Source organism: Hemiscyllium ocellatum, chromosome 24, assembly GCF_020745735.1.
Source record: "Hemiscyllium ocellatum isolate sHemOce1 chromosome 24, sHemOce1.pat.X.cur, whole genome shotgun sequence".
NCBI classification, from domain to species: domain Eukaryota; kingdom Metazoa; phylum Chordata; class Chondrichthyes; order Orectolobiformes; family Hemiscylliidae; genus Hemiscyllium; species Hemiscyllium ocellatum.
Window position 1 is genome coordinate 33,339,795 of NC_083424.1, and position 14,859 is coordinate 33,354,653.

Here is a 14,859-nt window from a genome sequence, read left to right on the forward strand (position 1 = left end):
TTTCAAATAAACTGGTGTTGTGCGATTTTTGACCTTAGTTTGAGCAATGGTGTAAAATACAAACAAAAGAACTACAAAGTGCTATAGGAATTTAACAATGACTGAAAATACTAAATTTGTACTGGAACTGCATAATAAATGCAAAAACCACTTCATCTCTTACCGAATTCCACATCAGACAGGTCACTACCATTAGAAAAGTCTCGTACACAGTTGCCGTTAACATGTTTGGTGGAATTGCTGTCCATGGCACAAGCTTTTGCAACAGACTTTATCAGGTGCTCATCATCTGAATTTCTCCAACCCCACCAACTGACTTCTGGCTGACTACAACGTGCAATCACTGCACCGTTGCCTTGGTGCCTGAGAAAGCAGCAAGAAAGTACTTATCAAGTATATAAATTTTGCATTTGTGATATTGATTCATTTGAGATTAATTTGGAGTGGATAACAGGATATGGGAGTCTGACCATTCTAGGAATAATGGATTGGGAAGCATCAATCTGGTTCACATGATTGTAAATCACAGTGCACACTGGGAAACGTAATGTGTTTGTATTTATTTATGGAAGGGAGATGGGTGATGTTGCAAAGAAATAGACACAAGATCAAGATGTAGGATAGGAATGGTTTGGACGAATATGGGCAAAATGCTGGCAAATTGGAATAGGTCAGATTAGGACGTCTGATTGGTGCAGATGAGTTGGACCTAAGGCCCTGTTTCTGTACTGTATGACTTTATGTATGCTTAACACAAGATAGAATGTTACCAGACGTGGAACCCACGCAAACAGATAAAAACCTTTTTAAGAAGGTACCCAGAGATATAATTAATGATTGAACAGTAAACTGGGACATGTACCAGTGGGCACAAATGTGTCATTTTCATTTACATTTCAAATCTTGGTGCCTCTGCTAAGGAGACATGAAGTATACATTACAACAGATCTATTCTCATATCTTTGTGTAGCAGGCTCAAAGGTGCCATTGGTAGAAAGTAATTGATGCTAGTCTTATAATAATACTTATGGAGGAAGAGAAATTACAGGATAAAAACCATTAATGTGTTAGATTTATTATTGTGGGATCTTATTTGCAACCAAATGTTCTGCCATTTTTAGCTGTATAAATTGCTAATGTATATCAAAAGTAATTCATGCATCAAAGTATGACATGCTTGAAACATCTAGAAAACGTGCTCTGATAGAAATTAACATTTTTTATGTTTTCAAAACAAAAAATGTTTAAAAACTGATAACATCTTTGAAAAAATTGAATAGTATTTAAGTTTTGCACTATGAACTTTAATATCTTTAATATTTTGTAAACTAATTAGTGTTATTTAAAGGAAAAACAGAACAGTACATACTGTCAAGAGATAAAAGCCAGACGAGAGAAAAGTAAATGTGCTTGCAGTATTCATCTTTCATTTTAACTGCACTAATATCTTCTGCAGACTATGCTTTTAATTTAAAAAAAGGGAGGAATGTGCCAAGAACAGCATGGAAACAATGTTTAAGATTCACTATATGTATATAGGTACAAGCAGTACCAAGTTAAAGTACCTGCAAAGCTTGGAACTCATTTTACTTTTCCTTGCCTCCATTTTCCTGGTTTTAGATTATGTATTTATTTTTATAGAGCAATCCAAATTGAAAGCATACTTCCCCTCAATTTTGGCTAACTCCTGGCTGAGAAAGAAAACAGCAGCATGGAAAGAGCTGACCTGAGGAAGCTAAGATGGCAATGGTAAGAGGAGCAAGAGCAAGAATTATGAGGAGCAAGCCATCTGTTCACAAGTGTTGCTCCACTATTTGATTTAGATCATAGCTGATTGGATTGTGGTCTCAACTCCACGTTACACTCTGTCCCCGTAACCCCGAACTCCCTTATCATCAAATATCTAACGCAGCTACGAGTATATTAAAGGATCTAGTTTTCACTGTTCTCTGCTCAAGAGAATTCCACAGACATGCAATCTTGTGGATGAAATAATTGCTGCTCATTTCAATCTTAAATGCGAGATTCTTATTTTTTAAAATGGTGTCACCTAATTCTAGATTCCCAATTAAGAAAACATGTTCCCTAAGGGAAAACAGTGAAGGAGAGATCTGAGAACACTTCTAAAGATTGGACAAGAAACTTCTCAAACACAGGGATTGAATGTGTTGCCAAATATCATTGCTCCAGTAGTTGCTAACAGCACACAGAGTCAACAGTCCGAGAGCCAAAGTTATTCAGATTAAATGAGCTATTAAGGCAAATGGACAGCAAATAAATTGAAAAACTCAACAAAGAAGTAAATATTCATCAAAACTGGTTTTGAATGCTCAGAAATTATAAATAACTGCACAAGAATAGCTTACAGCTGCCTGCAAATGCTCATGATTTATAATTCTTTAAAAAAGTCCAGAATAAATCATTTCCTAGATGAGACAACTGTGATAATAAAATAGAAGCAGGCAGATGGCTTTTGGTCAGTTCTTGCTTCAATTTTGGACTTGGAACTGATGAGAACGTTTTGAATACAATTTGAATGATCAACTTACTTAATTGCAGATATTCAAATATTATTGTAAAAGACTCCAGTCATCCTTTTTTTACCATAACTTTGGAAAAAGGCAATTAAGTAATTCAGAACTGTGACTATCTACAAGATGCACTGCAGACATTCACCAAAGATTCTTAGAGAACACCTCCCAAATCCACGAATGCGTCCATCAGAAGGACAAGGGCAGCAGATACATGGGTACACCGTGTTCCCTTCGAAGTCACTAATCACCCTAACTTGTTTTAAATGAGAAGGTGGATAGTTCTCCATATAAAATCATTTTCCATTATTTTGTTTCACCAGATATATTTTACATGCAAAAATATTACTGAACATCATGCTCCATACACAGAGTATCCTTGCACTATATTAAACTTATTTTGTCAGATCTTTAAAAATTAACTATTCACACCTGTAGACAACACTTGGAATCCTCTTCCATGATCTGAAGTTTCCAACGCTCTCAAGCTCTTTATCAGTTAACCAAGCTGGTACAAGTAACTGCTGTGGGTAACTGGCACACAATCTGCATTTCAGGATAAAATAACATTTAACTCAATACTTATTTCATTTTAATTGCAGTGGCAAATAATGTAAAAAAAATACCTTACATAACACCAAAGCATAGTCAATCACACAAACGCACTGCTTGTGAGGATGGGGGAAGCAAAGATGAAGAAGAGTTTTCAAAAGGAGACTGAACAGGGACTAGAGAAAAATAAATTTTCCAGGTCACAGGGCTAGCAGCAAGGGCATGGAACTTACTGAAAATGTTGTACAAAAACACCACATGGACTCGACTAGTCAAATTTGATTCTGAAAATTGCAGATACTTAAAAGGCTACTTATAGATTTGTAATAGAAGATAACATATTTGGCATCCATTCAAATATACAAATAAAAATGCTTAATGAATATTTCTAATATTTTAGTCAGACAAAATGTTCAAGAAAATAAAAAGAGATTTAGCATTAGTTATGCAGCTTAGCTCACATCAACTCATGAAACAGATGCTTCAATTTTCCACTTGGAACTGATGAGAATTTTTTGAATAAAATTTGAATGAACAACTTATTTAATTGCAGAAATTCAAATATTATTGTAAAAGACTCCAAACATCTTTTTTTTAGCATATTGGAAAAATACATTTTGGCAAAATGTTTTGCTACTTCAGTAACTATTTACCTCACCTACAACATTAAGTATTCTAGTACTTATTGAATAGATAACATTTTTGTGTTCCTCTTCAGGGAAGTGGTTATGTTAATAAAGGATTCAAACTAGATAGTAATTTTGGAATCCAAATATAATTTGACAAAATGTTGTGATACTGCACAAGACAAGACAACACTGACCTAACTTTGCTGAAAAAAAACATTGAGAAAATCAAACAACAATGAAAAACCTATTCATATTTTCAATGATCCGCTGTATTGGGACCAAATATTTGTACCAAATTAGTCAGCACTAGAGGATAGAAGATTGAAGATTCAGTTATAAAAAACAATTACAAAAGTAACAACACCATAGTTCTTACTTGTATTTGTCATTGATGTTGGTAATCCTCCATGCATTTTGCATATCAAAGCACATTCGTTCAACCTCATTTTTAAATCTTGAAACAACATGCTCTCCTGGAGAAGAACAATGGTGAGACTACAGAAATCAACAATTCAAGTGGCTTCTCATTCTCTGGCTTTAGACGTCATCACTAACTTCCCCAATTACACAAAACATCTGAATCACAAGACTTTAGCATAAATTATCTACTGAACTTCCACTGTGAATTAAATATAATTATGATTGTGAGATGAGCTGTGACCATTAGGTTGAAAAGTTAAACTTACACAACTTTCTATTTATTTGGCTCAGAGTGGTATACAGTTTCAAATGCGTCAGTTATGTTTTGATACTTCAAATGGTTATGCTGGAAGTAAATACTTTGACAGTAGTGATGATGGTTATTTGCCTATTGCATATCGCAGTGAATTTATGCATGAAATCAGTGAAGCAAGGATCACTTCTCAGACTTATTCCTTAAGGTGCCTATTTGTGCTCTCTTCTTTTTCATATATCTAATAAGCTCTTACTCTGCTTTTGTATTACTCACTAGCTTGCCCTCAGTTTATTTTCTTCCTGTAATTTGTTTTGGTCATCTTCTATTGGTTTTGAAACACACCCAATCCTCTAGTTTACCACTAAATCTTTGCCACATTGCATGTTTTTTTTCTTTCAATTGGATACTATTCTTAACTTCCTTGCTGACATGTTAACTTGCCTCTTCCATAAATCCAGCGAGGCCTGGCCAAGTTAATACTGATTCAGTGATGAAGCTTGAACTCAAGTGACTGTATGGCAGTTTATTTCTGAAATGATGGCAGGTCTTGAAACAATCATGATTTTTAAGTCTAAAACTGAGAAGGTGTTCAGGTTGAACACAAAGCTAATGAATTTTATTGTTGTTCATTCCTAATATCAAGCAGCAACTGCAGTTCTTGTCTGCCAAATTCAGAAATGTCATTGTCGACCATTGTAACTGTTTACTGTAACACCACTTCCTTCCTGAATGAAACAGTGTAGTGAGGAAATAAACTTTATATTGTACTGTACAAAATAATTAACATTAATTGGACAATACCTGGTCGGCACAAGTTTCCATGTTGTTCTTTTTCACTAGCATACACATCCATACACCAAGCATGATAAGCAAAGGCAAAAAGGTCTTCTATCCTTGCAGGTGGTCGTATCACATTGTTCATACGTTTTACCCACTCTTGACATTGTTCAAAAGTAGAAAATTGACATCTATTTATTTGTTTAAAAAAAATGTGAATGAAAATGGTTAAAACTTTTAGAGTAACTGTTTAGAAAAAAGTTACAAATAAAATTGAATGCTCACTTTTGTAATGCCACTCATTTTTAACATTCCTTGTTGCTGGGCATATTTATTAAAAGGGACAACATTTTAGGCTTAATATTGGTTCAGCTTTCATTCAATCAAAACATACCCCCCCTTTGAATCAGAAGGGTTAAGCCTCATTCCGGTCATTGGAGCATATAGGCGAGGTCAACACTTCAGTACAACAGTGAGGGAGTGCTGAGCTAAACCATTGGGGGTACTTTTTTTTAAGATAAATTGTTGAAAAAAAAGCATCAGTTTGATTCACTGTTCAGCATAAGACATCCCTTGACACCAACCTAAGTGAAAGATCACAGCTTTCTTGGTGTCCTGGGCAACTGTGGCTCATGTGTGGAATGAACTGCCAAAGAAAATGGTAGATTTGGGTACAGTTACAACATTTAAAAGACATTTGGATAGATACATAAACAGGAAAGGTTTAGAGAAATACAGGCCAACCACAAACAAGTGGGACTAGTTTAGTTTGGGAAACTTGGTCGGCATGGATGAGTTGGACCAAAGGCTCTGTTTTCATATTGTATGACTATTAAAAGAGACGTACCTTCAAATAAATCTCACTACTGTTGGTGGAACCTCGCTTGTGCAAACTGCCACATTTCTCTACACTAAACAGTAATTATGTTCAAAAGGTTCACTGGCTATGCAACACATTGATCTGATGCAAAATTGTTGATATATGCTTCATACAGTGGATTCTGCTTTAACGCAGTAGTTTTGTTCTCATACAATTCTGTGTTTAAGAAAATCATGTAAAGCAGCACCACTTAAACTAACGGGGCCAGAACCACGTTATAACTAATACAAGTTTTAAAAGTTCACACTTTAGAAAGAATATCCTCAATTCGTCATGCATTATAGCAAATTTGCATTAATGAAATGTATATTAAAGCAGAATGACCTGTGCTACTTTTAAAAAAAAACTTAGTGTATTTATTGTTTGGTACTCATCTGAATTGAATTATATGAATGACAAAATATATTTGGCAAATCCTCTGGATTCCTTCATAGGAGGAACTACTTTAGATTACTACAATTATCTTTACAAATTAGTCTCTCATTGCATTGCACACTAGATCTAAGATCATGTGTGGTGCTAAGGTTACGAGGCAAGGGACCAGGAGATAATCTGATTAAGCTCATAGCCGTACTCGAGTAAAATCATATATTCTTGTGTTTTATATAAAATCTGGAAGAGAGCTAACCTCTGTTAGAATTTCTCTGCTGAAATGGCACGAAGTACATATAAACAAAATGTACTGTAAGATAGAAAATAAGAGGTGTAGCACCCCAATTGGAAAATAAGTAGATTAAAGTACAATAAGCTTATATGGGCAATTTCATTGTAAATATGAAGATAAATTACAATGGGAAAAGTTGATGCCAAACTTACATTACTATTACACAAAATGACGGTTGCTTTTGCAAACAGGAAATGCATATTGACAGTCACAGAAATCTACAGCAAAGAGAAAGGCCCTTTGGCCCACTGCTTTCATGTCGGTCAAAAACAACCAGCGAACTATTCTAATTCTATTTTTCAGCATATGACCCATTGCCTTGTATGCCTTAGCATCACAAGTGCACATCTAAATATTTCTTAAATGTTAAGTGGGTTTCTGCCTCTACACCTGGAGTACTGTGTGCAGTTCTGGTCGCCAAATTTGAGGAAAGACATTCTGGCTATTGAGGGAGTGCAGCGTAGGTTCACGAGGTCAATTCCTGGAATGGAGGGATTACCTTACACTGAAAGACTGAAGCGACTGGGCTTGTATATCCTTGAGTTTAGAAGACTGAGAGGAGATATGATTGAGACGTATAAGATTATGAAAGGATTGGACACTCTGGCAGCAGGAAACCTGTTTCCGCTGATGGGTGAGTGCCGAACCAGAGGACACAGCTTAAAAATACGGGGTAGACCATTTAGGACAGAGATGAGGAGAAACTTCTTCACCCAGAGAGCGGTGGCTGTGTGGAATGCTCTGCCCCAGAGGGCAGTGGAGGCCCAGTCTCTGGATTCATTTAAGAAAGAGTTGGATAGAGCTCTCAAAGATAGTGGAATCAAGGGTTATGGAGATAAGGCAGGAAGTAGATACTGATTAGGAATGATCAGCCATGATCATATTGAATGGCGGTGCAGGCTCGAAGGGCTGAATGGCCTACTCCTGTATCTATTGTCTATTGTCTATTACCACTCTTAAAGGCAGTGAATTCTAAATTTCTACTAGATTCTGGTGAAAAGGTTTTTCCTCAGATCTCCTCTAAAAATTTTGTCCTCTACCACAAGTTTATGCTTCCTGGTCATTAATCCCTCCATCAAAGAGAATAGTTTCTTCCTATCTATGCCCCTCATAATTGTATACATCTCAATCATATCCCCTATTAATCTCCTCTGTTCTAAAGGAAACAATCGCTGTTCAAAACAAACTCCCCATTGGGCTGAATAGCTACAATGTGCTTAAAATCTACACTTAAATCAGACACTTATTTAGCAGGTTCAGCAAACTTCCAAAACCAAAGACAATTACACAAACCTACTTTCCATCAGCACAATGCACCCACGTATCCCTAATATCATAATAGAGTACAGGTTCATGTTGGTTAATTCCCATGTGACAATTTCAAACTATTATGCCATCAAATCATCAAAAACATAGCACAGAATAATTGTGTGACAGTGTGCTGTTTAATCGTGTATGTCATTTTTCAATAGGTACCATTCCAAGATTTTTAAAACTTTGACAAATTTAATAAGAATTTCAGTTACAGTCACAGAATGACAGAATGCACCCAATCAGCCCATTGTCTCTGTACCGATTTAATGCTATTTTACCAACCTCTCCATAAATGCACATTATTTCCAATAATTATTTAATGCTCTCTTGAATGCCTCAGTTGAACCAGCTTCCAGTTAGCACATTCCAGACTCTAATATCTCAGTGTGCAAATGTTTTTTTCTCTTTTTTTTTGCGATTCACCTTAAGTCTGTTTTTGATTCTTTTACAAGTGGGAACAGTTTCTCCAGCCTACACTATCCAGACCTCTCAGGAATTTGAAAACTTCAATCAAACGTCCTCTTAGCCTTCTCCTCTCCAAGGGAAACTGTCCCAACTTCTCCAATCTATTTGGAAAACTGAAGTTTCTCAACCCTGAAACAATTTCCATAAATTTCTTCTGCACTCTTTCAGTACCCTCACATTCAGTTTAATGTGTAGCAGCCAGAATTATGAATAATATTCCAAGGGGAGGCGTAACTAATATCTTGGATTGTATGCTTCATTATCCGCTTTTCCCATCTGTCCTGCCACCTTAAATGACGTATGCACAGATAAGCTAGTCATGTTAAGTCAATTAAACACTCATAGCATTCTTATTGTACAACTAATTTAGGTCCAATTATCCCAAAATTTGCATTACTAGTTTGCTTATTTTATAAATGGAAACTCTCAAAATGTGTCAGTGACTAACTACAAATAACTGTAAATGCAAATTGTTTCTTTTTAGTTAATGTCAACTAATGGAAAAGTTTAATCTAAAAGGTACCCAGCATTTTAAAAGTCTAAAAACATCTAGAATCTAAAATTATGTACCTGATAACTTTGCAGTCTTTACAAGTCAAATGAAGCTGGAACATCTCACGGCATTCAATACTTTCAATCAGCTGCAAAGGAACCTTTCAAAACAATCAAGTTAAAAAAAAGTTACTTAATAATATAATAATAATACTAGGTCAACATAAACCCAAAAAAGGTAAGCTGCTGCAGATAGGCAAACTGCAAGCTCTTGTAGGTCAACATTACTCCCTTTGGTAATTCAGAAAAGAAAATTCTGAATTATACACACATCAGCCAGATTATTAATAAGCTGTTGTTTTCCAGTTCCAAAATGTGGTAATTGTAAAGCCTTAAAACAGTAAAGCCACTGAAAAATTTCATTATTTCAATTTTGATACAGAAATTTTAATACAAAACTTTAAAAGGCACATTTTTTTTCATGTTCAGGCCTCAAATTCTGACGATAAAAGGATCCAATTTTATTTGTCACAAAAATCATGTCTGTGCATATACTGGAAACGACTGATCAGAAATCAATTCCTAAATCCACATCTAGAATGAAAATTACAATACAAGTGAGAATGTTTACATTTATAATGGAACATCTACGAATGGAATATATGACTCTACAAAAGAATCTTGGTTTTGTTTGGTCCAAATATCCCCTGCTTTCTCACCTTTATACAAAGACTGCCTTTTTGTCATGGTCTCTCATGCAATAACAAAGACGGATAGGATTAGTATTAGGTACCAGAGGTGGCACAAAAGGTGCAGACAACACAGTTGCATGGAGGAAGAGCATCAACATGCTTCAGCACACTTGGGCTGATATGGCAGGGGTAGAGATAAAATCTCCCATGGCAAGATTAGTGCTCAATGGCTCAGTGGTAAATGTTCATCCTGTCCAAACGTTTGTATATAGAGTCTGACTGACACACAATTTGGGAAAACCTAAATAGAAGAGGCTGTATCTGTCAATTCATCATATATGACATAAAGCAAAAGGCTAGTGGTGCCCCTGTCTATTGAAAATTAATGTGCAATGCAGTAATAGCGACATCTGTTAATCCTTGCTTCACAATATGGTAACAATACCATGTAAAAGAAAATTCCAGAACACCCATTGTTCACAATTGTTTCAGAATTGTCACTGAAACAGCCATTTTTTTTCACAAATCATGAGTAACACCTCAAGAAATTGACTAGTATAGGTAAAATGTTCCAAGATGTGCATTTATTTCAGGTGCCACAAAAGTACACATTTAAAACAGGAGAAAGCTTATTTTGCCAAATACATAGAAAATCTTCAAGAGGCAAGTGAAATGGCACTCAGTAGAGCACATGATGCATTAACTTTATTATTTTTAATTTTTGGTCATTCTTTTATGGGATGTAGGTATCGCTGGCTGGGCCAACGATACCAATTGGCCATCCCTGTTTTCCCTGGAGAAAGTTAAAAATCACAACACCAGGTTATGTCGAACAGATTTAATTGATAGCACACTAGCTTTCGGAGTGACGCTCCTTCATCAGGCTAGTCCTGGAGAAGGCGGTGAACAACTACCACACATTACTCAGGATCAACCTGGGGCCAAAAGTAACTCAACTATTAACATCTTAAATTCCTTCACTGTCTTCTCAACCCTCACATGCAACAAATGTGAAGAGGTCATTCTTTGCAACTGAATGTGAAACTAAAACCAAACTGTTGGGGAAACTCAGCAGATATGGCAGCATCCGTAGAGTGGGAAATAGGTTTAACATTGATTGTTCGTAATAGTTTAATCTTATAGTATTATTCCATTCAATTCCTGACCCATTAAATCCTAAACCACCAAAAAGACTTTGATGCAAAAGCATTAGGTTACATTTCCGAGAATGTAGTAACACTACAATAATGGTGCCAGTGCCAATGGTTTCAGGACTATTATTTTGTACACAAATTATGAATGTCTAAGTTTAGTGCTGGTGTGAAGCAGATTCCATTTTGCATCAGTACCAACTGTTTAGTGTTGACACATTAAATAACATTCTGAAATATGTCATCTTGCTTATCACTGAAATGGAGCATTATGCAGTTCCTCCCAAGAGTTCCAATAAGGCTTATACTTGCAGTCAAAAGCATGGACCATTGCACCGTCATTAATATCATCAGTTGATGAGTCCAGCATTACATTCAGGACCAAATACCAGATCAGCACGTAAGTGTTTACAACAATGATGTTCAGAAATGTATTTAAAATAGATTAGACATTATAGTTTGTTCAAAGATGTCTTTCATTAAGTTCTGCAAACATCAAACTCAGCAGAAGCTCAAGGCAAATCAAATTTCTCAGGTGTGAATGAAATTTCAATTACTGTAGGCTGAGGACAGAGATGTCAGCAGAAAAAAAAGGGGAAAGGTAGGCCTCTGGAAACTCAAGGCCATTCTTGTTAATTAAACAGCAATATTCTAAAAGTGGTCATCTAACCAGCATTTGATTTCCCCAATGCATGGCAAGCAGTAAATACATTGCATTAAATTTGCTAAGTAAACAAACATCGCTATTTCATCTGAAAGGAAGATTTAGAACTTTGGTGTTGATCTAGAAGAAGGTAAAGGCAAATGGTGAAGTTCCCACTCCTGCACGGAAAGTGCTATGGGAAAGGGATGTGGTATCAGATTTGATTGAAAAGTGAAACAGGATCTTTGAAGGAACTGTCTCTCTGCGCTGGTGAAAGGGGAGGACAGGGAAGATATCTTTTCTGGTGACATTATGTCAAAGGTGGAGGATGATCAGCTGAATACAGACTGGTTATGAGAAGGCAAAGTCCAGGAGAATCATATCATAATACCAAGAGGTAGGAAAGTTGAGAGAAGTGCAGGAAATTAATCAGACACAGTGGTGGAGGACAAAGGAACACATACAAGAAGCACTGATGTGGAAAATTACATCAAATGGATGTAATAGGCATGGAGAAACTGGAGAAATGGAATGATCCTTATCAGAAGCAAGTTGAGAGGAAACATTAACAAAGAAGTTGTGGGCATCAGTGGACTTATAATAAATATTTGTTGATAGCCCATCACCAGAAATGGAGACAGAAGTCAAAGAAGTTAAGGAGATGGACCAGATGAAAATGGAAGCAAAATTGACAAAGCTTTCTAGTTCAAGGTGAGAACAGAAAATGGGATAGGTACAGTCAATATACTGGAAAAAGAGGCAAAGGAGATTCCTCCACCCCTGGCAATTCTGGTCCATGGAGCTTTCCACATATCCCACAAAAAAGAAGAGACAGCCATGACCCCATGAGGGTCATGTTTTCCACAGAAAACATACTCATTTGGAATAAGAGAATGGAAATAAAATGGAAAGCTATTCAATGTGAGCATAAAGACAACCAACCAGAGAAGGCTGGTGGTAGATGGAAACTGGTTAGGCTCTATTCTTTAGTTTAGGTATTATCTTGATGGAATAGCTTTCAGTTAAGTGAAAGATAAGAATGAAGATGACACAGTAAAAGATCTGCATGGTAATCTATTGGAATTGTTTGAATTCCACTTTCTATTTTATCCTATGGTAATTTGCAGTTATTGAATTAATCTGTTTGCGGCATGATCTTTAAAATCTTCATAAAAGACTTTTAGAACGATGAATTGAGAAATCCTGTAGCACATTAAGAAGAATCAGAAACACGAATACACACTTTTGGCTGATTAAGTCATCCAAAGCTAAGCATACATAAAACTGTTTTGCAAAATCTCAGTTTTCTTCTCTCAATCACTTTCTTATAACACCTGGAAAAGATGTAACTTTCCAGAGTAATTTGTCATTAATACTTTCACCAATCATTAGAGTAGTGTCAATGATTTAAGTTACTATTTTTAAATGCATTAGCTCAAGATTTTATTGTGAGCGAAAACAAGTGAACCATTGTTCTGTATCATAACGTATTACTACTCAAATGAGAATTAAATAAAGTTTACTCCAATTCCCACATACAATTTAAATTTTAGCCTATGAAACACTTCTTGCAGATTGCATTCGCTTTGAAGTTGTTCTCTGTAAGCACTTAACCTATTCTGACAAGATACACTGCCAAAATTCGCCAAAGATCTGGAGGCTGCACCTTCTGAACCCAGCATGACTTCTAGCTAGAAGGAAAAGAGCAGCAGATACATGGGAACACCACCACCTGCCACTTCCTCCAAGCCACTCACCATCCTGACTTGGACGGCACAGTAGCTCAGTGGTTAGCATGGCTAGTGCCATGGTTCCTGTTCGATTCTACCCTCAGGCGACTGACTGTGTGGAGTTTGCACATTCTCCACGCATCTGTGTTAGTTTCCTCCGGATGCTCCGGTTTCTTCCCACAGTCCAAAGATGTGCAGGTTAGGGGAACTGGCCATGCTAAATTGACCAGACTGTTCAGGCATGTGTTGGTTAGCTGCATTAGTCAGGGGAAATGGAGAGTAACAGGGTACAGGAATGGGTCTGGGTGGGTTACTCTACGGAGGGTTGGCATGGACTTGTTGGGCCAATGGCCTGTTTCTGCACTGTAGGGATTCTAAGATTTTGCTGTTCCTGCATTGCCACCAGGTCAAAATCCTGGAACTCCATCCCAGGGTCTACGTATTGCACAGACTGCAGAGATTCAAAAGAGCAGCTCTCCACCAACTTCTGGCAAGTAGGGTTTGGCAATAACTGGTAGCCCAGCCAACAACACCCACATCCCACAAGTAAATAAAAGCAATTCACAACCTGTAAAATACTTCATAGCTATCACTAAAAGGACTGATGTGTAGCAAAACTTCATATTACATCAGCTACCTTCCTAAGCTTTAGTTACTTATTTCCATTAGTACATTCATCAAATGGGTCATGTCTTCACTCAAGAGGATATAAATGCAGACTTCAGGATTGTGGGCTGTGAAGTCCTTGAATTGGTCGATATACTAAGTATTGGAGGTTTTACTGGGCAAATTCTCAGGTTTCAATGAGTTGTGATCCAAGCTACTGTGGAAAGGGTGGAAACAACTGGTGTCCCATTACCTCATTTTTAAATCCTCCCTGATCACAGGGGAGATGCCAGAGGACTGGAGGATAACTAATATGGTTTCACTTTTCAAGGGTGGTAGTGGAAAACCAGGAACATTGACATGAGATTCATTGGCCTGCAATGGTAGGGAAACTATTGGAGAAAATTCTGAACGGCAGAATTAATCTCATTTAGACAGGCAAGGTTTAATTAGGGATAGTCAACATAGCTTTATCAGGAGTCCATCCCTAATAAATCTGATTGAAATTTTGAGGTGGTGGCCAAATGTGTTGATAAAGGTAATGTAGTTGATGTTGTTCATACGGATTCCAGCAAGGCCTTTAACAGCGCCACATGTGGGAGAGTGATACAAAAGGTGGAAGCATATGTAATCCAGGATAACTTGGCAAGATGGATTAAAAATTGGCTTTGTGGTTGGACACAGAGGGTGGTGGTTGAAAGCTGTTTGTATGAATAGAGACTGGTATCCAATGGCACACTACAAAGGTCACTGTTGGGTCTCTTATTATTCATGAAATACATAAAAATGAAGTAGTGGGAATGTGAGGGTGGAATGATAAATAAGTTTATCACATGAAGACTGGCGAGGAGATTGACAATAAGGATGATGATCTTGGGTTACAGGAGGATATAAACAGATTTGTTAGATGGGCAGATCAGTGGCAGATGGAAATCGACACTAATAAATGCACTTCGGAAGAAGGAACAAGACAGGAGGGTACTCAAATAGAGGGTACACTAGGAAACTCAGAGGAACAGAGGGATCTTCAGTGGCTTGTCCACGGAACCTGGAAGGT

General features: G+C 36.9%; 1 protein-coding gene across 6 annotated transcripts in view; it reads right to left on the reverse strand.

Annotated features, from left to right (window-relative positions):
- The window catches only part of mtmr3 (myotubularin related protein 3), a 124,138-nt gene that overhangs the window by 41,948 nt on the left and 67,331 nt on the right, over positions 1-14,859 (reverse strand). For all 6 annotated transcript variants that reach the window (XM_060843680.1, XM_060843676.1, XM_060843677.1 and 3 more), the window contains 5 exons: positions 9,059-9,141; positions 5,190-5,356; positions 4,089-4,185; positions 2,964-3,077; positions 164-363 (listed from right to left, as the gene is read on the reverse strand). In XM_060843680.1, coding sequence (XP_060699663.1) covers positions 164-363; positions 2,964-3,077; positions 4,089-4,185; positions 5,190-5,356; positions 9,059-9,141 — 661 coding nt within the window. The remainder of the gene's footprint in view (positions 1-163; positions 364-2,963; positions 3,078-4,088; positions 4,186-5,189; positions 5,357-9,058; positions 9,142-14,859) is intronic.